This window comes from Helicoverpa zea, chromosome 30 (assembly GCF_022581195.2).
Source record: "Helicoverpa zea isolate HzStark_Cry1AcR chromosome 30, ilHelZeax1.1, whole genome shotgun sequence".
Classification (NCBI taxonomy): domain Eukaryota; kingdom Metazoa; phylum Arthropoda; class Insecta; order Lepidoptera; family Noctuidae; genus Helicoverpa; species Helicoverpa zea.
Genome location: NC_061481.1, coordinates 2251477 through 2274635, shown reverse-complemented (window position 1 = coordinate 2274635; position 23159 = coordinate 2251477). Strand labels below are relative to the sequence as shown.

At 37.5% G+C, this 23159-nt stretch overlaps 2 protein-coding genes across 4 annotated transcripts; one reads left to right on the top strand and one right to left on the bottom strand.

Moving 5' to 3' along the window:
• Nucleotides 1-1224: 1224 nt before the first annotated feature.
• Nucleotides 1225-19433, bottom strand: LOC124644407 (tubulin beta chain-like). Of its 3 annotated transcripts, XR_006986055.1 has the most exons (14): nt 19236-19432; nt 17911-18022; nt 13699-13821; nt 11809-11910; nt 10621-10748; nt 9971-10138; nt 9095-9209; nt 8359-8429; nt 7653-7792; nt 5634-5793; nt 4690-4791; nt 2514-3173; nt 1969-2185; nt 1225-1445 (listed from the first exon to the last, which is right to left on the bottom strand). XR_006986055.1 is itself a non-coding variant. In XM_047183734.1 (13 exons), exons 1-13 carry the CDS (start codon nt 19290-19292, stop codon nt 3075-3077), a joined length of 1377 nt encoding a protein of 458 aa, XP_047039690.1. In that variant the 5' UTR covers nt 19293-19433; the 3' UTR covers nt 2607-3074. The 3 variants fall into 3 exon arrangements, 1 of the variants encoding a protein (XP_047039690.1); XR_006986054.1 differs by having other exon boundaries at nt 1969-3173; XM_047183734.1 differs by lacking the exons at nt 1225-1445; nt 1969-2185 and adding an exon at nt 5206-5331 and having other exon boundaries at nt 2607-3173; nt 5760-5793; nt 19236-19433.
• A 1772-nt stretch (nt 19434-21205) lies between these two features.
• LOC124644499 (transmembrane protein 267) lies at nt 21206-22966 on the top strand. Its single transcript, XM_047183909.1, has 2 exons — nt 21206-21662; nt 22073-22966. Exons 1-2 carry the CDS (start codon nt 21381-21383, stop codon nt 22403-22405), a joined length of 615 nt encoding a protein of 204 aa, XP_047039865.1. The 5' UTR covers nt 21206-21380; the 3' UTR covers nt 22406-22966.
• The last annotated feature ends 193 nt before the right edge of the window (nt 22967-23159 follow it).

The following is a 23159-nucleotide window of genomic DNA, read 5'->3' as shown; positions in this document are numbered from 1 at the left end:
GCTGCATTCAGTTAGGGTGCTTACATAAAGAAACAGGTTTCCGGTACAGACAAACCTGTACGGGTAGGTACCGATCAGTGCAGGTATAATATTTCAATACAATCCTATTCACTCACTTATAAAGAAACAGGTAAACCTGGGGCCCGATTCTCCTAATTTTACATAAGCAACATTCGATTGACGTTCGACTCGATTCGACTGAGATCCGATCCCGACTCGATTACGATTGAAGCGTATGTGGCATTCCGCTATTTTTACCCGACTGCCAAAGAAGGAGGGTAATGTTTTTCGAGTGTATGTAAGTATGTATGTATGTCTGTTCCTTTGTGACCTCCTGTAGCCTAAACGGCTTGATGGATTTTGATGTATGAGGTATCGTTAGATTTGTCTTGATTACGGGAGTGTCATAGGATACATTTTATCCTAAAAGTCCCACGGGATATTTTTTCTAAATTTCCCTTTAAAAAAATATGTATGCGGTATCATTAGATTCATTTCAATCACGGGAGTAATAATTAATATAGGATACGTTTTTTCTCAAAATTCCCACGGGAACATGTTAATTCTGCGTCAACGCAAAGCAACTCATGCGTTAGCAAGCAAAAAGATAGGGTGTGGCCTGGCATGCGGCGCGCGGCGCGGTGCGGAGGGGGATATGCTCGAGTATACAGCCCGAATGCGGGCACACGCATAAGGGCACACGTCGTTGACGGTCTTCAGCAGTAATGACTCACCTAATTCTTTTTCTTCTTCACTACCAACAGTCCAGATTGGCGGTAAATTTATGTTGCGGAGTAACATCACTCGTAATCTAAAGCCAAATGTCGTCGAAATAATTTAAAATGGTACTTACATATACATAGTCTTCTACATCTACAACATTTTCGTTAAATAAAAACAGCTAAAAAGTTATAAATAAAAGAATTATTATTAAAAAAACAAAATACCCGACTGCACACTAAAAAAAGAGTAAAACAAGCCCCACAATAATATTTAATTTATAAATATTGATGGAAAGCATCGCAGGCGGGGACCAACAGAGGCTTAGGAGAATCGGGCCCCTGTTTCTGTTTCAATAGGATTATATTGAAATATTATACCTGCACTGATCGGTACCTACCCGTACAGGTTTGTCTGTACCGGTAACCTTTCTTTATGTAAACACCCTAAGACTGGAAGCCGACCCCGAGAAAAAAATATATGGGAATAAATAAAAAACAACACTTTTACACAATTTATATGATTTATTTTTCAAAAATAATAAATGATAACATTCCTGCGTCATTTTAATGCTTAACACAGCTCAACAAACGTATGCTTAATAATTAACATTATAATTTAAAAATGGCTTAAAAACGGTTTAAAAAAAAAGACGGATTTTTAAATTGATTTAAAAAACCGCTACATAATTTTCAATTTAAAGCTTGATCTAATATGAAAATAATGGGTTAACAGCCCACTCGGAGGGTAGGTGCCTCGTGGTAAGTGGCGAGTGGGCCGGTGATGCTGGACCCACAGGGAGCGCGTGATCTGCGTTTAAAGTCCGCCGAGGTATCCTCACCCTTCAGCCGCTCATGTACCTGTTGCCCCCTTGTTGCGATTTAGCGACTGATTCCCGGGGGCCCAGTAAGTGAGTTGGCGAGTCTCCACCTGCCATTTTTACGTGTATTTATTACATTGTTATCGGCAGGTGCCATAGTTCCCGTAGTTTCCCCATTCCTAGTCCACTAGCATCCCATCACAATAGCCCAAGTAGTTTTCATCCATAGTTAGCAATAGTTTAGCACAGAACCGGGGATTGTCCTTGGGTACATTTCTATAGTGTATACAGGGATAATCGTCGGTTTTGTGTCACCATTTCATTAAAGTTGTCTCAAAAGGGCTTCAGCGTGTTGGCTTCGGCCCCACGTTCGCCTCCCAAAAATCCGGGACTCTATAGTCCCGAGGTCTGGTAGAGACATACAAGATATTAATAGTAATTAAAATTGAAAAGGAAATACAAGAAATTATTAAATTAAAAGTGAGTTTTCTTTGGAATTTAAGCATCTTCTCATACAAAGAAGGAATGAGCGTTAATCACCACGCTTGCTCACAGCGGATTGACAATTTCAGACTTTATAGTCCAGGTTTCCTCAAGATGTTTTCCTTCACCATTTAGTGGCCTTAATATCAAAAATACACAATGTTAGGCTAGCCGCTGATTGCAACTTTTCGTCACCGTGACTTATTGTCACTTAGTCAAGTGCAATGAAAACTAGTGCGCTCATTATGGTGACGTGACAATATGGTGACAAATAGTTGCAGCAGCAGGCAATGCCGGAGTGACGTGACTGTCACTCGCCCTGTACATTACAATGGGAGTCCACTCGGTGACTTTTTGTCACTCAGCCGGCATACAAAAATGAACGCGATTTGTCACCCAAGAACAGATTCAGTGAGCGCATCGTGGGTGATAGCAGGTGACAGTGACAAAAAGTCACGGGGACAAAAAGTTACAATCAGCGGCGGGCCTTAGAACTGCAGTTTTTGTTAATTTTAGACCTCTCAAGCTTCTACGATCGCTATCTTTGGAAATCACTCACATATAATTAAAATTGTTTTGTATGTACTTTGTATAAATATTTATTTGAAAGCTCTAGAAACACTTATGTGAACTACAAGCACTTTTCATTAATGATATGAAAAATCACATTAATTGACATACTGATTGATACATTTAACAATTAGGCAATTCAATTAATTTTTTTTTAATTTAAAAAAGCGTTTTTTCGTTTGTCATGCTATTAATCAAGATTTTTTTTTCTAAAATAAAAAATAAAGTAAAAAGCCCTGCTTTTTACACAGACAATTTTTTTATGCATTGCTGGCAAATTAAAAAAAACGCAATTTTAAATTAAAAACAACACAAACACGGATTTTTAAACAAACACAAATTGGAATTTTAAAATTGTAATAATAAAAAAACACGATTACTTACAACTAAAACGAAAATAAATGGTGATAAAAAAAATAAAAGATAATATATAAACTAAAAATAGTAAAAATGCCGTTGTTTTTATTTTAGTTTTAGTTTTTTATATCATTTCCATGGTGTTATTGGTGGGTTCCATCCTATACTCCTCGGGAGCCTCTTCTTCTTCATCAAACACGTCATCATCATCCACGCTTGCCTCCTAGGAACGAAAATGATAAATAGTTAATATGTAAAAAGCAAATATTTCATCGTATGTTTGTTTGCATCGAATAGGCTCCGGAAGTACTTAAAAGATTTGAAAAGTGCTTTCACTGTTGGGGCGCTACTCTCTTCCCGAGTAACATAGGCTATATTTTATCCCGGTACGGGCAGTAGTTCCCACGGGACGCGGGTGAAACCGCGGGAAATCGGCTAGATAGTGACAATCGGTTAGATAGATTGTTGATTGAATATTTAAAAATTTATATACTGTGTAGTGGCTGTGTCAAATTAAAACCTATGCACAGCACAAGTTTTTTCCAGGCTTCGACAGCGAAATCTTCGAAATCTTAGTAATCGGGACCCAAAACTCTAATAACATGTTGTGCGTATGCTATAATACTCATTTCATCTATACTAATATTATAAAGACGAAAACTTTGTTTGTTTGGTTGTAATGGATAAACTCAAAAACTACTGGACCGGTTCTGAATATTCTTTCACCATTAGAAAGCTATATTATCTGCGAGCAACATAGGCTATATTATATCCCGGTGCGGGCAGTAGCTCCCACGGGACGCGGGTGACACCGCGGGAAAACGGCTAGTGGCTTATATAGAGTAGAGTATGCCCTTTTTTCGGCTCTAGACTAAAACCGTCTTACCACAAAAACTTTTAAACGTCAGTTTATGCCTTGTCTAAAAAAATGTCAAATTATGACGTTGACATACGGTTCATTTTGCAGACAAAATTTTATTAGACAAGTGTAAAACAGGGGTTAAAGTTTTTGTAGTAAGGCCATATCCGTCTTACCACAAAAACTTTTAAACGTCAGTTTATGCCTTGTCTAAAAAAATGTCAAATTATGACGTTGACATATGGTTCATTTTGCAGCCAAAATTTTATTAGACAAGTGTAAAACAGGGTTTAAAGTTTTTGTAGTAACGCCCTAACTGTCCCAATTATTAAGAGACCGATTTGGTAATTCTTTCCACTTAGACTATTTATTGAGGAATGCCGTGGGCTACTTTTTATCCGGCTGCATGAAGTTGTTCCGTGTGAAGCTAGTTATACAACATGCAACGTAATTAACGCACACCCTCAAACACCCCAATTAGAATATTATGTTATAATCATAATACATACACTGAATTTTTAATTTAACATGTATATGCATTGTTATTTACTAAATTAGTTATACCAATTCTTGGAGAACTTTTTGGTCAAACTACTACGCACGCAAATATCGCGCCGCGCGCCGCTCGACTCGACACAACATAACGAAACTACGGAAAAAGCCGACAATACACGAAGTCTTATTACTTTGAGTTACGGTCTATTTGAATTTGTTTTGACTGTACAGGGTTAATATGACAATAATTTACGTAGTTTTAATTATTTTTGGGATAAAACATTACCTATATTAAAAATGATATAAATCGATTCAGTAAACGATTCTGAACAAACTAATTTCAGGATGTGCGTTAATTAAGTTATATGTTGCATATTTATATTACCTGATACTGTTGATATTCGGAGATAAGATCCGCCATGTTGCTGGCTGCCTCTGTGAACTCCATCTCGTCCATGCCCTCGCCCGTGTACCAGTGGAGGAAAGCCTGGAGACAATATAGGTAAGTATGTTTATAGTGGTGAGCAAGAGCAACATGGTGTTTAGGTGGGAATATGAGTGGGTTGGAGGATGAGTCAACAAATAAAATGGGGAACAGGGCAGGAAGAAGAAGGCAGGAGAATGAGTGAGCGGGATGAGTAGGTGAGAGGATGAGTCAGTGAGTAGGTTTGGGAAAGTGGCTATGTGGTTTATTTATTTATTTAAAAAGTACTGCCACATCACAAACATTTAACATTCGATAACTTATATATTTTGTTGATTACATAGTTAAGTGGAATGTTCGGTTATTTGATGGCTAGATAAGATAAGAAATTAATACACAATAATATTCTGAGGTAACGCCTTGTAGCACACTGGTACTCAGCTGCATCAGGTTAGACTGGAGGCAGATGATGATTACCTTTCTCCTGAACATGGCGGTGAACTGCTCGGAGATGCGCTTGAATATCTCCTGTATGGCCGTGCTGTTGCCGATGAACGTGGCCGACATCTTCAGCCCTCGCGGCGGAATGTCACACACTGCCACCTTCAGGGGCTTGGCCATCCATTCATATATAAAGCCGAAACCAACATAGTAGGGAAAAGGCTAGGCAGATGATGATTACCTTTCTCCGAGGTTAGTTAGACAGTTGCTTCATGTGGCTCACTGGTACTCAGCTGCATCCGGTTAGAGTGGAAGCCGACCCCAACTAGGGAAATGGCTAGGCAGATAATGATGATGATTGTGTGAGTAGTTGTTAAGATGAATAGGTGTGCACGTAGATAAGTGATAGTAGGTGGGATAAAATTTGGCAAAATATGTATTTTTTTTTCACAAATTGTGCTTACTTTTCTCCTGAACATGGCGGTGAACTGCTCGGAGATGCGCTTGAATATCTCCTGTATGGCCGTGCTGTTGCCGATGAACGTGGCCGACATCTTCAGCCCTCGCGGCGGAATGTCACACACTGCCACCTTCAGGTTGTTAGGGATCCATTCTACGAAATAGCTGAGGGGAGAAAGAAAGAAAGTTTCATAAAGTTAAGTAATTAAAAGAAAGATAATGTTTAGATTTTAGGAGGCTCGTATCGTGTGAGTTGGAAAGGGATTGTTCACACCAAACGTATTGTCCGCCGCTGACTGTGAGTATACTCACTGTCTGCCCCAGTATGAACGTCGACTCAATCTGCAGTACGCGTACTCACCAAGCCGACAATAAGCTATAGCGTACGATGCGCTACATGTGTGAACAAAAGAATAGGCTCGTGTAGGTTCACACTAGATGCGTACGCTGAGCGGCTGACTATTCTACACATAAAAGAGCTCAGTATTTGAACCCCCCAATCTTCATACATAAAGGCGCGGTTCCACCGCAGTGCACGCTGTGCACGGACACGCGGCGCATTTTAGCTGCGTGTATTCATTTGTTTGACAACGTGGGTCTACGTTTCCACTGAAGTACACGAATATGACCCACGACTATGTATAGCGTGGCACGGCGCACGGGTAGACCCACGCTGACAGCGTTGAGCTACGTAACCGCTTATTCGAGCAAGCTATGCGTGTGTCAATGATCATCAATCTCACTTTCGGATTCATCGTCAGAAGAACTGTCTAGCAAAGTCAGTACCAATGCCATTCTATGAGTACCTCGATACGATATATGTATACGAGAAACACGAAACGCGTCCGTTCCACAACGTGAATGACTGAAAACTGCTCTGCGATAACCGAGCTGTACATAGTCGTGGGTCTTATTCGTGTACTCCAGTGGAAACGTAGACCCACGTTGACAGCGTTGAGCTATGTAACCGCCTATTCGAGCAAGCCACGCGTGTATCAATGACGTCAATTCATGCGTAGCCTCTCCGTGGGTTGCAGTGGACACAACCACATACATTTTCTTACAAAGCGAAACTTAATACACGTGCGTAGCCTCTCCGTGCACCGCGGTGGAGCCGCGCCTTAACAGATGCTATGTCTTCCCAAGCGCATCTTCGTAAGTTTCTATCACTAAATTCTTCTGAATTCGCATTCCAAATACATTCTCTAGAATGTACTTCTGCAATAAACTTTTCGGTGTCGAACATCGCGAGGTGTCACGTGTCACGTCTGTCCTCATTGAAGTTTGTTTCTCGAGTGTATTGCGGCCGAGGCGCGCGGCGGTGCGGGCGCGGCGGAGCGGCGCTATTCGGCAACTGCGTCCGCGTAGCCAATCCGCGTCCGCCGTGCATAGTCGCGTAGTAAAATAATCGGCCACTGAGAGTCAGCGACAACAGACGACGTAATAGCGTATAGTCGGTTCGGTGTGAACGACAATTTCAATATATATGGAAAAGCAATAAACTGCGTAACGCGCGCTCACAGTCAGCGGCTGACAATACGTTTGGTCTGAACGATGCCTAAGCAACGCTCAGCGCGGTCGGTCTATGGATGTGTGATTGTCTTGACTCCGTGTTTCGGAAGACACGCTAATTGGTCCCGGCTGTTGTTTGTACAATCGGCGGGCGTCATGTTAAGTGAGAAGCCAGTAATTCTGACAATCAGTTCTAATCAACCAACCAAGGGGTATTTTGTTGCCCTGATAAGTAGCTTGAGGTCAGATTAGCGTTCTATTTAAAACACTGGTATCCTGCTGCATCCAGTTAAATTACGGATAGACTGGACTAGCCTTTGTAACTCTTTCACGCAAAAACGAATAAAAGATTTTGATGAAACATGGTAGTAGGACCTATTCCTAAGTAACATATTATAGACTACTTTCTATCCACATTCAAGAATTAGATCCCTCGGGACGCAAAAACAAACCGCAAGAACCGGCAAGATACTCCTTTAATACATAATCTCTTCAAAATAAATCCGTCTTACCTAGAATTCTTATTCTGTATAGCCAGTATCTGTTCATCGACCTCCTTCATGGACATCCTGCCTCTGAAGATGGTGGCCACAGTCAGGTAGCGGCCGTGACGCGGGTCCGCGGCCGTCATCATGTTACCCGAGTTGAACATCTACAGGTAAACGGGGGAAATTGGTTACAACGCCATCTAGCGGTGAGAAGCTGAACTTCTAATTACAAGGGATTTGAGTTAAATGCCATCTGGTGGTGAAAAGTTGAACAACTTTTATTTACGCTGTGCTGTTGTTTTGTATGTTTGTATTTACTTGTAGTATTTTTAGTTAAAGTGTTAAAGTATTGTATCTATCGTGATTGTCTTTATATATTAGTTTATAAATAAAAAATGAAAAAAATTGGTAACAACGCCATCTAGTGTCGAGAAGGGGAACAACTTTTATTTATGCTGTGCTGAAATTGTATTTATAGTATTTTTTAGTTGAAATTTTACAGTATTTTAGTCTATGGTTAGACATTTAAAGTAAAAACTTACACGTAATTACTGAAAAATGGGTAAGTATATATTGAAGGTATTTTACAATTGTAAAAGTAAATACCGAAAAAATAACATGAAGTGATAGAAAACATGACGGATTGAGCTGAACGAACGTTTTTATTTTGTTTCTTTGAGCAAAGACTCGGAAATTATCAGATTTCAATTTCTAAGAATAATCAACTTACCTGGCTCATTAGTTCTGGTACAGATTGTGCGCGGAAGTTGAAGGCATTTCTTGCTGTTAACGGAGCGAAACCTGTTGAAGAAAACATATACCTATAAATAAAGGCTGTCATCCAAACTAATATTATAAATGCGAAAGTAACTCTGTCTGTCTGTCTGTCTGTCTTTTCTTCACGCCTAAACTACTGAACCGATTTGTGTGAAATTTGGTACAGACATAGTTTGAAACTTGAGAAAGGACATAGGATAGTTTTTATTACAAAAAAAAAAAAAAAATATTCCGGACATATAGCGCCATCTATTGGTCAAATCAAAAATCTGCTGGTAGTCACTATTCCACGCGAACGAAGTTGCGGGCAAAAGCTAGTACCTACATAAAAAAACTGTTTTGAAATAAAAATACCGACTATTATCTAGTATAATAGTCTGGATTATACAGATTAAAACGTGTTTTTGGTTTCTCTGACTGTCCGAAAGGCCTAAAGGCTCGATAACTAAGAGATCGATTTGAAAAATTCTTTCGTTGTTGGAAAGCTGCACTTGTCCCAAGTAAAGGCAGTACCTGCGGGACGCGAAGACGGCTATAATTTATAGATCAGAATAATATGCAGGCTACTGTTTATCCAGAACCGGGAAGTATTTCCCACAAGAAGCGGGTGAAACCACTAGCAGAAGCTAGTAAACTAATAAATACTTCAACTTTTCTTTACAAAATTCAAAGAAATTCTTCCCACATACCTGGCATGAAGAAGTGTAACCTAGGGAAGGGCACCATGTTGACAGCCAACTTCCTGAGGTCGGCGTTCAGTTGTCCCGGGAAACGTAGGCATGTGGTCACTCCGGACATTGTGAGCTAGAAATATAGAGGATGTCTTTATAAGAGAAGTTTTAAAACAAAGTTTATAATTTTGGAAGAGTTCGTGGCTGATTCAAAGCCGCGTGGATCGATCGTTGATAAGAGTAATAGGAACCGGTATTGAGGAGGTAAGATAGGCAGTCGCACCTGTAGTACCTGGCAGACTGTAAGTTGAGCCCAACTAAGATTGGGAAAAGACTAGGCAAAGTAGCTATGCGAAATAAATAAATAAATAAATACATAAATAAAAGATTTATTTTTTATTTTTATTTTTAGTTTTAGTTACTTTACTCATAATAGGCTAGTTTCCTAAAAAATAATAATTAGTCCGTCTTGTAGATTGTCCAAAATTAAGCGATACGTATTTTTTCTTTTTTAAATTGGATCAGAACTTGTTAAGATATAGCGTGTTAAAGTTGAGTGTGACGTCACAAGTTGCTACAATTTTCAGGACACTGTGACGTAAAAACCCCCACTCCTAATTTTTGAAGTGTATTATCTTTGTCATTTTATGTTTAATTAAAAAAACAAAAAAATACGTATCCAATATTTTTTGATTATCTAAAAAGCGGACTAAATATTATTTCATTATTTCGACCCTGGACACTACCCTATTCAAGAAAGACTGAATCTATTTGACTGAAAATTGTCGGGGAGCTAGCTTAGACTTTTTAAGCCCGGACATTCATTTAAGATGACCGGACACGGGTGAAACTGCTGGTGGAAGTCAGGGTATTAATAAATGTTCAAAAACTTACCGAAATCAAATGATTAAGGTCTCCGTAGCTGGGGCTGGCTAGCTTGAGCGTGCGGAAACATATGTTATAGAGCGCCTCGTTGTCGATACAGAATGACATGTCGGTGTTCTCTACGAGCTGATGCACCGACAGCGTCGCGTTGTACGGCTCCAGCACCACTTCGCTTACCTAGCGTCACGAATATGTACTATTAGTATGCTTCTTAATGGACAAGTAAATAAGTATGTGCCATTGTGTTTCTTTAGGGTTTTAAAGTATGTACAATGGATCTAAAGACAGAGCATCTTGTTATGAAACGGTTAAAAATATTTTCCGTACCGTGGACTTTTAGTCCGCTCCTTACACGACACCCTACGCACCCACACATATATAAGTCTCGATATTCATCCCTTTTGACGCTTCCAAGTGGCGCAGAAATAAAACGCCTGTGTATAATAAAAGTTGGGTAAACGCCATCTAGTTTAGAAAAGAGGAACTAAATATCTCGTTGGCACGTTATTATCAGGATATCTTGCGATAAAAAAAACGGTGACCAACAGCGTAAAAAATACAACACGATTCGTACAAGAACACATATTAATTAAAAAATAAACAGTACAATATTCTAGACGTTGTTTTTTGTGCATACATGTAAAAATTAACTTTGTTACCTTAGGAGAAGGAACCACACTGAAAGTATTCATAATTCTATCTGGGAACTCTTCACGGATTTTGCTGAGCAGTAGAGTACCCATGCCAGATCCTGTACCACCGCCTAGGGAGTGGGTTAACTGGAATCCTGGAAGAAACGGATTATATTTACTTATTATGAGATTCCTAAGGGCAACATAAACGTCTGTTTTCTTAAGACAGCTGTTTACTACGAATTTTCGAGCTCAAGTTTCTCAATGTTGATGGGGAATTTGGGGTTAAAAAAAGGTGAGGGGAAACCTGGACTCAAAAGTCGCTTTCACCTTGAGTGATGAACGTCCATTCCTTCTCTGTATGAGAAGAGCCCGCACGTGGGACGAAGTTTCTCATGATATGTAAAGTTTATGACCGAAATTAAAGTTAATTGATTTCAATAAAGATACAAATAGTAGGTCCCGGCTGTCATTGAACATCCTTGGCAGTCGTTACGGGTAGTCAGAAGCCAGTAAGTCTGACACCAGTCTAACCAAGGGGTATCGGGTGGCCCGGGTAACTGGGTTGAGGAGGTCAGATAGGCAGTCGCTTCTTGTAAAGCACTGGTACTCAGCTGAATCCGGTTAGACTGGAAGCCGACCCCAACATGATTGGGAAAAAGGCTCGGAGGATGATGAAAGATACAAATAGTAATTGTATACAATTTAATAAAATTATAAGTTTACAGTACTCATTTAAACTCAGTGGTGTAGTGTGACGTTGAAGAAAACAATAATCTTCAAGTATTTCATGTCAAAAAACAATTGAAAAGGAACAGTATAAAACTAAAATCAAAACTTAATATAAACATTCAATTTTAATAAATTCATATCTAATACTTAATAGAAACAAGAAACTAATGTGAAGTGCAATAAATAAGTGATGTAAATATGTGTAAATAGTGTAAAAATTCAAAAGTTATAAAATTCTGTTCTCAAAAAGAACCAATGCCCTGAACGTCTTTTTTATTAAATAAAAAAGTGCAAGACGACTATTTAGAACCTATATTTTGTCAACAACATTCAAGTAGCGGAATAAATAATTTCATTTCATTTCATTACAAAATGTTGATCATAAAACATGCTGCCAAAAGTTGCTGTAATACATTTCTGTGACATAGTTTACAACCACAGATTTCTCTCAAAACAACTAACACCAAGTTATTTATACCTTACCTTGTAAACAGTCACAGCCTTCCGCCTCCTTCCTGATGACATCCATGACAGCGTCGACGAGCTCAGCGCCCTCTGTGTAGTGACCCTTCGCCCAGTTGTTACCTGTGACGAACGAAAATACATATAGAAATTATACTTTACTAGAATTATACACACTGGCACATTAGTCGGTAGTTAGGTACCTACATAAAAGCCAAAATAAAAAAAAACAAATTTTTAAATTAAAATAAAATAATATATGTACTTCTATAAAAATCTAAAGAGGAAATTTTGTCTTGTTTGTTTGAACCCTACAGGTTATGAAACTACTGAAACGATGTTCAAATCATTCTCATAGCCAAGCTTGACTATCTCTGGAGTAACGTTGTTCAGATACAGGAAAAGTTATCCCGGGACGCGGGTGAAACCGCGAGAAAACAGCTAACAAACATTGTCATTTTGACAATGACTTAGAATTTGGACCTATTTTTTACATTTTCAGTAACATTTTTCAGTTCTAAATGACTCTCGTAAAATAATATGTTAGTAAAAAGTTAATCCGATTGCAATATCCACCCACAGCAACAATAAAGCTAAGCGTCCACTTGTCAGTATCGTACGCAACGGACGTATCGCACGCAACGGATCGTAGTATTATTTATATAGAAACTCAAACAAGTGCGTCCACCTGTCCGCATCGTACGCATCGCACATCTTGTTTGAGTTTCTATATAAATAATACTACGATCCGTTGCGTGCGATGCGTCCGTTGCGTACGATACCGACAAGTGGACGCTTAGCTTAAATAATGTCAGATAATTACAAAATTGCATTTCACAATTAATCATTAATTCATATCATCTTAATATAATCTAATCATGAATCATATTCTTCATCGGAAAGAAACGTAATTATCTATATGAGAAATTACATCATACTTAGATTAGTTCCGCTACTCGTCGCTGGATGGCTCTTGGCTAAATTATGAGATTGTGTTCTTTGGATCTGTGGTCCGTATTTGGTAATAATTTTACGAATAGAAATTCGTGATTTCTATGTCCTACATTTTATTCATGTGGGGACGTAGTTCCCCGGGACGTAGGTGTAACCGCTCGAAACTGTTAGTCTATATTTATACAGTGTAACCTTAACATGACGAATCTATAAATAGGGAATGAGTAAATATTTTTTCAAAGAGGAGAAACAATTAATGATTACTAGAATGATATAAAGTTTTTGGGTTGACAGAATTTGTTGAATAGAGGTTCTTGAATTAAGAGGACGAATTGGAATTTTTGGCGCCAAGGATTTCAATTTTTCTCAGTAAATACAAAACGGATCAAAATACAACTTGGTTACCTGAAAGTTCATGATATAAACCTTATTTTGTTAGACGTAGAAACATGATTAGGTAACTTTTATAACAGAGAAAAATATATCAAACATACCTCTTTTTAAAAAGAGATACACATATTATGGGCATACGGGACCGATTTAAGCCTCTTAACTTTTTTCGTAGTTGAGTATGTACATACTCTTTAAAATTGTAGAAGGAATTTTTATCAAATTATCATTTCTAAATAATAAAATTACAAAACCATTTTGTCGCTTACGACTTTTAGTTATAAGCTAGAGCGCGTATTGTTATCCTCGCCCCGCTCAGACGCTCCGACCCCTTTTGGCGCCTTAGATGCGCGTGCCGGTTATGGAATTATTGTTGACCAATTCCTCGCCTTAAGTTACAAGAAAGAATTGATTGTTTACATTGAATAACCCCCTAAACCGATTTGAAAAATTCATTCACCGTTGGAAAGTTATATTTTATCCCAGTACGTCCCAGCACACACGCGGCTATAAGTGGTACGCAGTAGTTCTCATGGGAAGCGGGTGAAAAATTGAAAGGTAACTCACCAGCACCACTCTGTCCGAACACGAAGTTATCTGGTCTGAACAGCTGTCCGTACTCCCCGGACCTGACTGAGTCCATGGTGCCGGGTTCCAAGTCCACCAACACCGCACGGGGTACATATTTACCTGAAAAATAAATAAAAATTAAATAGTCAGCAACTTCCGGGCTCCGGGCTGCCCTGTGAAAGTTTCTAAAACAAACAAAGCGATTTCGGGCCGATCTGGGAATCGAATACGAGACCTCCTCTAACAAGGTAATTATTAACACATTGTTACTATCATTACAGGAATTTCCGAATTCAATAGTGTGACCATAATTATGAACGAATTGAGCTGATGACTAACTAGCTATGGTCCGCGACTGAGTTCGCATGGACTTGGGCTGTGGCAATTACTATTATACATTGTTCTTCAGAAGATTTGAGGCATCCGATATGTTGATTCACATTACAGCATTAGGTAACATATTTTTTTATTAGACCGATCTGTCGGGCCAACATTGGTCGATATTTAAGTCTGCAGTGTCCAAGGGCTCTAACACTAATAGTTTCTGAGATAACGTGATGAGTGAGATACTTTTTATAGATTGAATTGTACCTATGCCAATTATAAGGAGCAAAAAAAACAATACGCAGCAAGAAAAAGCAAACAAAATACTCGACTCTATCCTCTTATTACATACGAATATGTAGGTTCAGCCGATTTCAAGTTTCGCGTTTAACAACGCAAATAGCGATACATATTTATTTATGCCGCTGACAGACAGATGACGTTGCCTAGCAACGCCTTGTTTACGTCATGTCGATGATGCAGAGTTCACGTGAGTTTTCAAATTACTATAATTACTTGAAAAATGCAGTATTTTTCCAGTTGACAGGCTTTTCGTGGATAAATAACTGCCACACAGGTCGAATCGGCTTATTACTAAGTTTAGTAACACTTAGGCGACTGAATTTTGGTAATGCCATAATGTGTTTCTGTGTTACGGACGTCACGTTAAATTCATCAACTTTCAAATGACAGTCGAACCATCAGTCCCGATTGTCATTTGACTATCTCTGGCAGTCGTTACAGGTAGTCAGTCAGATAACCAGTCTTTCCAAGGGATTTTGGGTTGCCTGGGTAACTGTGTTGGGGAGATCAGATAGGCAGTCGCTCCTTTTAAAACACTGGTACTCAGCTACATCCGGTTAGACTGGAAGCCGACGCCTACATAGTTGGGAAAAGGCTAGGCAGATGGTGGTCTAGTTACCCGGTTAACTGTGTTGAGGAGATCAGATAGGCAGTCACTCTGAGTTATTACTCATCTATACTAATATTATAAAGAGGAAAACTTTGTTTGTTTGTTTGGTTGTAATGGAAACCAAAACAAAAATGTGAAAGGTTGCCAAGTTCGATAATATGGGAATACTTCGCCCATAAAAGAAGTGAGATCTGAATAAGTACCAAGTTCCATACAAATACCTCAGTTAAAAATAGTTACTTTTTAATGATGGTTCTTGGCAGGTTTTAGGTTTTTGATGAATGAGTCAGTCAGTCAGTCAGTCAGTGAGTGTATAGTAAAAATAGCGATTTTCTGACGTCAATATCTCAAGACCTACAAAAGATATAGAATAGAATAGAATAGAATAGAATAGAATAGAATAGAATATTTTTATTTGTAAAACATAGGTATTGACAAAATAAAGATCTTACGTATGTATAATTAGAACGCTATGTTTTGTCATTACGACGTACAAATGTAGTAGAGAAGAAAAAAAAAAAAAAAAAACTTAACATTAAATTGACAAACAAAAATAGTAATTAAATCGTCAGAAAACAAAATAAACAACAATAAATACAATTCACAGAGACATATCATTCAAATATTCATCCAAAGAGTAGTAACATATATTAATGAAATTTTGTAGTTTAGATAAGTGAGGGGGTCTCAACAGATACTAGAAATGATATGCGTAAATAAAATAGATTTTGAGTTATAGGGGGGTAGAATTTGGCCCGAAATGGTTCGTGTAATATAACCCACGGCCGGTGTGTCGCTTTTTTTTGCTCGAACTTAGCGGACACACTGCCGTGTGTTTAGATAAACTCAAAAATTACTGGACCGATTTTAGATATTCTCTTACCATTAGAGCTATATTATCTGCGAGTAACATAGGCTATATTTTATCCCGGTGCGGGCAGTAGCTCCCTCGGGACGCGGGTGAAACCGCGGGAAAACGGCTAGATCATAATATTCTTACGTTATATTACAGAGGTGATACCAATTTGACAATAACAAGCCAAATGGTGCCAATTGAGTTCAAGGTTGCACCTTTGTAGATCCAATTATGTAATTAGATTATAACTACGTGTTCCTAATGTATGGGGCCGGTTGTAAGAATGAGTCGTAACTTGTATAGTTATCGGCACGGATAATGAGCTCTCGGCGGAAGAGTGGGGATCGCTTTGCGCACTGTACACTTCAGGCAATAAACCAATAAATCACTTTTGCGCAGGTGAAGGTCAGGGCTCAATATCCTTGCCGATGATTATAAATGAGTCAAAATCAAAATTAGTTTATTCAAACTTGGCTGCGAAACAGCACTTTTCGAACATCAGAAATTTACAAAAGACAGTCCCCAAAACGCCCGCCCTTCACCACTTCCTATGTGTTTTTGCTGGGAAGAAGAAGTGGCGCTACGAACTCCCCAGCAACACATAGTGTAAAGATTTGTCATAGTTTAGGCCCAAAGTCGAACAAAGCGGAGCGGAAGAGTTTTTAAACAACCAATACAATGTCTCCGTTTAGGGATACTAATAATAATAATGGCGTCCAAGGCCACGGCGGTTGATCTCATGTAAGGAGATCAGCCAGCTGCGCAGGACATATTATAGTGCACGAGCATTTGCGCAGACACAGGTGCACTCCCTATTCCTTCACTCTCATAACCCGATAGGACGGCAATCCGACACGACCGGAAAGAGATCAGACGCAGAACCGACATTTACCTGTTCTCCGATGCACGGGTGACTCAATCACCACGTTCCAGACTAAGGGCTGCTTTGTGAAAGATTAAGAAAAGCCACAAAGCGATTTCGGCCCGACGCGGGAATCGAACCCAAGACCTCGAGCACAGCAGCAGCGCTTGCGACTACTACTGAGTGGGCGGAGACAAGACGTTTGAATAACAAAATACTATAGGTTGGTTAAAAACTTCTGCACTCCGCTCCCGCGTTTGTGTTGTCCTAAAGTCAACAGTCACGTGCGGAGTGTCTGCTTAACGTTTTTTGGCTTTGGCAATAGACAAAATGTTCTTCCTACTTGAAATGCTCGACGTTAAGGTTTCGTTTACGCAATGTTGAAGAAGCGTTATAATCATCGGCAAGGATATTGAGCCCTGACCTTCACCTGCGCAGAAGTGATTTATTGGTTTATTGCCTTAAGTGTACAGTGCGCAAAGCGATCCCCACTCTTCCGCCGAGAGCTCAATATCCGTGCCGATAACTATAACCGTCGCTCGTTAATCGCCAGTGTAAAAGGGACCTCCTTCTCTCAAAAGGCGTTCACAATATCCCCATCACTTATTATTTTGATCCCCAAACAGACGCTTTCAAACTGCGACCTGTTTATATCTTTTACTTAGACAACAACCCTCATTTTTAGAGCTCCGTGCCCAAAGGGTAAAACTATTGCTAAGACTTTGCTGTTCAACTTACCGTCCGTCTGTCACCAAGCTGTATAGCTGGTAGCTAGACTGGTGAATCTTCACAGATAATGAAGATCATCATCTCCCGAGCCTGGGGTCGGCTTTTAGTTTCACCGGATGCAGATCCGGATCCGCATCCGGTGCAGACCGGATGCGGCTGAGTACTAGTGTTTACAAGGAGCGATGCCTATCTGAACTCCTCAACCCAGTTACCCAGGCAACCCAATACTGACTACTAAGATATAATAAACATTTTAGAGGGTACGAGTCCCTTCGCGGGCAAGTCCGGCTCACACTTGGCCGGGTTTTCAATATTCTATAGGTAAAAAGAAAAAAAAAAAAAAAAAAAAAAAAAAAAAACACATTCAGGCATTACAATAGTTCATCGTTAACATTATATATCTGTGGAGGCTTGTTATTAGCAACTGGAAAATATATTTTTGTTACATATTATGTTATTAGTCTGTAAGCCTTCTTAAAATAAAATAAAATAAAAAAAATAATAATACTTAATATTCGTTCTTACCTGTACCAGCTTCATTGTAGTAAACGCTTATTCTTTCGAGTTGTAAGTCGCTCTCCCCTTTGTAATAACCGTTGGGGTCGACGCCGTGTTCGTCCGAAATTATCTCCCAAAACTGTTGATAAATAAATACGTTTTATAATCAAAATCAAATTAAAAAATATACCTTAAATATACATAAATTATTATATTGGTATTTGTAAAAAACATTTATTCAAGATAGGCTGAAAAACAGCACTTTCTGAATGTCATAATTAACAAAAGACAGCCCCTAAAACGCCGCTTCCTATGTATTTTTGACGGACAGAAAAAGTGTAGAATAAACTTCCCGAAATTAATGTTAGATTTCGATAACCTATCTGTGGATTTGCTGGTAGAAATTTGACATTACTTGTAAGGCTCTAATGTCAAAGTCCTATCTCTAGTTAGCAAAACAACTGAGAGATAGGTTATTAACAATCCGTTGTTTATAAAAAGTACGTCAATAGATTGTCAATTAAAGACTTTTCGAGGGAAATCAAAAAGTGATTGATAATATTTTACCTAAGTTAACATTAGGTGTGAGTCGTGATCTTGTCAATTGCGCTAATTTAACACAAAGTAATTTTGATGTCTATGTTAAACGGTTATGGATAAACATTGTCATTTGTTTCGCGCGGTTTCACTAACTTTCTAATCATAGTAATTGAGAACTAATACTGTCACGTTAAATAACGCTAATATTTCTATCGGACAAAACTTAAACACAAAAAAATACCAATTTTAAAACTTCCAATTGTTCTAGACGTAAAACAAAGTTAGTTCGGCTACTCGTCAACAGATGGCGTTGCACTCAATTTCACTGCAGCGCGACGTATTGCGACATAAAAACATTCAAGTTTTATGCAATATTGTTTAAACTAGGTCAACCGATTACAATCGGGGTGCATTTTACTCGCTATTATTACATCACTGACTGAAAGTTAATAGTTTTCGAGGTTATTAAGTTATTTTTCTAAATACTGCAGGTAGACATAAATAAAAATGACTTAGGTATTTAACATTACAAAATTAGGAATGTCTCTTGATAGTATAAGAAGTAATTAGTACTATTTTCATGATGTTTAAGTATTTACAAGGAGAAAACGGTGCTTGTAATTTAATGGGCCGATCATGCTCGGGATTGTTCACTTCACAATGAATTTTTAGTTACTTTTCGGTAATAAATTATCAGTATTTTCAGTACAAATTGAAATTAAGTACGTTAAATATCCATTTCTTATCTCTTTCGCCAGATAGCGCTGCTAACAAGTTCGTTTTAAGAAAATATACTGAAAAAATTGACTGACCTTGGATCCTATTTGGTTTCCACATTGCCCAGCTTGAACGTGCACTATTTCACGCATTTTGAAGAACTTTAATCCGGTTTATAATAACTTTTTAGAAAAAACCGGTTCGTGACGGCACGTTGGACAAAAATGGAGTGATTTACTAACTTTTATCTCATATCTTGTAGTTCCGAGTACAATTTGATTGTAGAATGTGAATGTTGCCAGTTTATAATTTTACACAATTTTAGGGAGACGCTACTTGGTTAGCCAGGTGTAATATTTTATTAAATTAATATTAAAATCGACTAACAATTTGAAATTTGAGGTTGTTTTTAGTAGATTTTATTAAAAAAGGCTGGTTAGGTATCCGGTCATGTGTCAATGCAATGTTAAGTGTTAAGATTTTTTCCTACATACTTTTACAATAAATGTCGTAATAATTTAAGAATTTAGGTAGATTCCTCATATTTAAAGCTTGCCAAAGTTAATTTTACAGTATATTTACTACATTAAGTTCTGTCTAACACTGGTTTTAAAAAAAATCTTACGTAGATTCAAAGTACGTACATATTATTAAATTATAATTTAAAAAAATATATTTATTTATTTTTTAATTAATATTTTTACCATTTAAATGTTTTTTTTTACTAAATTATAAACCGTGACGAATATACCAATTAGAAGTGTGTGTAAATTTTATTCAATTAGTTAGCAACCCCGATAGATAAGCAATGCAGAAACTGATACGATAAACGATAAGATTTCAAGGAATGCCGTGTACGGTGTAACCAATGATTAACTGCAATTTCAATAACCGAACCATCCATTGTCTTTCGATTATAGATTGAAATCTACGTGTATATAAAAATGTATGTCACTTTTCGTCGTAATTTTATAACTCAAGAACGGTCTTAATCCAAACCAAATGTTTAGGCTTTGTTCGGACTATTTAGTAGGTACATGTGAAGTTTGCACAAAATCCGTCGAGCGGATTCTTCATTTATTTATACGTAGTTAAAAAGCCGCTAATTTGACACAATTTATATGAAGCTAATGTCAAAATCTTCGTTTGAAAAACAATGGATGGCTCGATTATTGCAATCGGCGATAAGACCTATAAATACTCAGAAAATCTATGACTCCAGAGTTTATTATAAACTCTATTAAATTTTATATAATGCCAGTGACATAGACATCTACGTATATACAATAATGTTCCTGCAAGAAGGTCGTACAATATAGGATTATATGAGTACATTTTAAATCAACATTTTACAAGTATTTAAGGCGTGGCGTTGTTTAAATATTTTGTTAATCTATCTTTAGATAAGAATGATGAACTTTGTAATTTTAATTTGAATATCGAAAGTGAGTCTTTCGAACTTCTGGTTTTGGCGGGATTTTGTTTCGTTCACCACTTTGATATAGTTAGGTTGGAGACTTTTTAGTCCTTTTGTAAAAATATCACATAAACTTCGCAACAAATAGATTTTTACTTGAAAAAGAAAACACTATCCATTTTTCAGAAGAATACTATCCGAGTGACCAAAATTAACGGAACTAAATATAAATACTTGAAGTAAGGTTACTATAAATATTTTAAATAAGTTTAGATAAAGTCGGAATCAACTTCTTTGATCCGATTTCTTCTTTATTTTTTTACTTAAAAGCAATAAAAAATGATCAAACTAAAACTAAGTGATGGCTGTTTAAATTGCCGCCTCTGCCAATGAAGAGTGGGCGAAAATTAAAAAGAGAACTGTCAACTCCCGATAGTGTGTTCAGAAACCAGAAAACTGAATTTTATTTTTCTAAATTTGAAGTGCTCATTAGATTTTTACAATATTGTTTTAGAGTAGAATTGACTTACTTTGCATTATTTCCGCACCGGTTTATTAAATAATTATCTTTTTATGTTTATTTCTTCAAGTAATCCGACTGCGTACTTCTTATCATTTATAGTACGTGTAGGTTTTTGAACGCTAACCAAAACATTGTCAAAGTCATACAAGTTTTTCGTAAACAAGCAAGTTATAAAAAATAATTAAACAATGCCTAATTAACCATTTAACTATGTAATAACTATAACAAAACAAACCAAAAAAATAGTAAAATGTATTTCAACAATAAAACGTAACGACAAGAAATGAAAAAAATACAAACATGAAATTTTTAAAAGTTTTTTTGACTCTCGCTATCATTTTCACAGCTTATATTGGAGACGAAATAGTTTTTCGATCAAGATATTCAACCTCTTTAGCGTTTCGCGCCATAACTGACAGTATGGTGCATGCGAGCCTTGGATTTTTATCTTCCTTGATATTTTTCAGCCATGAACACACTATTCATGTGGAGAATACTGTTATAAATGTAACTTTTTGTACATTATTGTCGTCTCTTATAGATATAGACCACGCTTTTGTAGCTAGGTCTGTTTATTTGAAGGTAAGTTGTTGGTATACTTACTGTATTTTACTTAGACAAATTATGGTGGGGTCAGCTTCCAGTCTTAACCGGATGTAGCTGAGTACCACTGTTTTATAAGGAGCGACTGCCTATCTGACCTCCTCAACTCAGTTACCCAGGCAACCCAATATTGTCAGACTTTCTTGCTTCTGACTACCCATAACGACAGCCAAAGTTGTTCAATGACAGCGGGACCTACAGTTTAACGTGCCCTCCGACACACAGTCATTGGTGTCCAAGATATACTTTGTTACATTAGTAATTGAACCGAACACACACTCATACTTGAGAGGTTGGTTCTTTATCCACTAGGGCGGCCACCATGACAGGTCACTACTTATAAATAAATTTTATTCTTTCCGTTCATTCAGTGTTGTTTTTTTTTTCAGGACATGACCAACTTAAAAAGCAGAGGCATATTCCACTGCACAACTTTCTGGCTGCTTATAACTACTCTAATTTTATCATACAGTTATATACAAAAGAAATTAAATTTATACTTACTATCATTTATGATAATTTTAGCATATACTAGTCATCATTTAAGAGATGGTAATAGACGTGGTCTATGGTTTTATCCTTTTGGAAGCTCGCCGCCCATAGATAAGAGTTTATACCTCTTTCTTTTAGCTGTGTTGCCGCATCTGTTTGCTTGTGCCTATCAGACTTTCAAAGGAGGTTTTACTAAAAGTTATGTGGTTGATTATAGTATAGTTGTTTAGGCCTTTTGATATTAAATGTGATATATTTATTTAATAGCTGTTTTTGGGATTTACTTTGTAATAGCTGGTTCCTGTGGTTAAAATGGTTTCCTAAGGAAACGACTACCTGATCTGGGTTAAAATTAAGCCTATCTCGTCATGTCGCTTAAGGTGGATTATTATCATCTTCATAAATATTTGCTAAGCCCTCACAGAGTAATGTATACCTTGGATAAGGATGCATTTCTGTACCTAGATACATTTTGCTATAAATATGTTTAATTTGAAATTGGTTCAGTAGTTTGGCGTGAAAGCGACAGAACAATTGCATTTATAATATTTGTGAGTATTATAATGGTAACTCACAGATGTAAATAATGGTAAAGGTTCAACCTTAATTTTTAAACTCAAGGGATTTTACTTGTTTCTACTAATTACGAATTTGGCATTTATGAATAAGGAAACAGGCCTATAGTTTTTGTACCATAGTTTTTATTATAAGTAAATTAAGTGCAATATCTATTGAAACTTGTTATTTTTTATTTAAATTATAGAAATAAATTGTTCTTAATTCCTATATCATCTTGGGTTTTATTGCTTACTAGCTTTCGCCCGCGGTTTCACTCGCGTCCCGTAGCCGGATGGTGACAAAAACCTTCTCCCGGGTCTAAATTACCTCCCCTCTAATTTTCAGCCAAATCTGTCAAGCCGTTTTCATGTTATGTTGTGACAACGGAAAGCGGGTTTCATTTTTATATATATAGATTAGCTGTTC

What these genes read in the sequence shown, in the direction of transcription:
- LOC124644407 (XM_047183734.1), bottom strand. Translation starts at nt 19,292, where the DNA reads ATGCGTGAAATAGTGCACGTTCAAGCTGGGCAATGTGGAAACCAAATA. An exon ending in AGGCTGTGACTGTTTACAAG is followed by an intron (nt 10,749 to 11,808) that starts GTAAGGTATAAA and finishes CGTTTCTTCCAG; the next exon opens with GATTCCAGTTAACCCACTCC. An exon ending in GTTACACTTCTTCATGCCAG is followed by an intron (nt 8,430 to 9,094) that starts GTATGTGGGAAG and finishes TTTCTTCAACAG; the next exon opens with GTTTCGCTCCGTTAACAGCA.
- LOC124644499 (XM_047183909.1), top strand. Translation starts at nt 21,381, where the DNA reads ATGAAATTTTTAAAAGTTTTTTTGACTCTCGCTATCATTTTCACAGCT. An exon ending in CTAGGTCTGTTTATTTGAAG is followed by an intron (nt 21,663 to 22,072) that starts GTAAGTTGTTGG and finishes TTTTTTTTTCAG; the next exon opens with GACATGACCAACTTAAAAAG.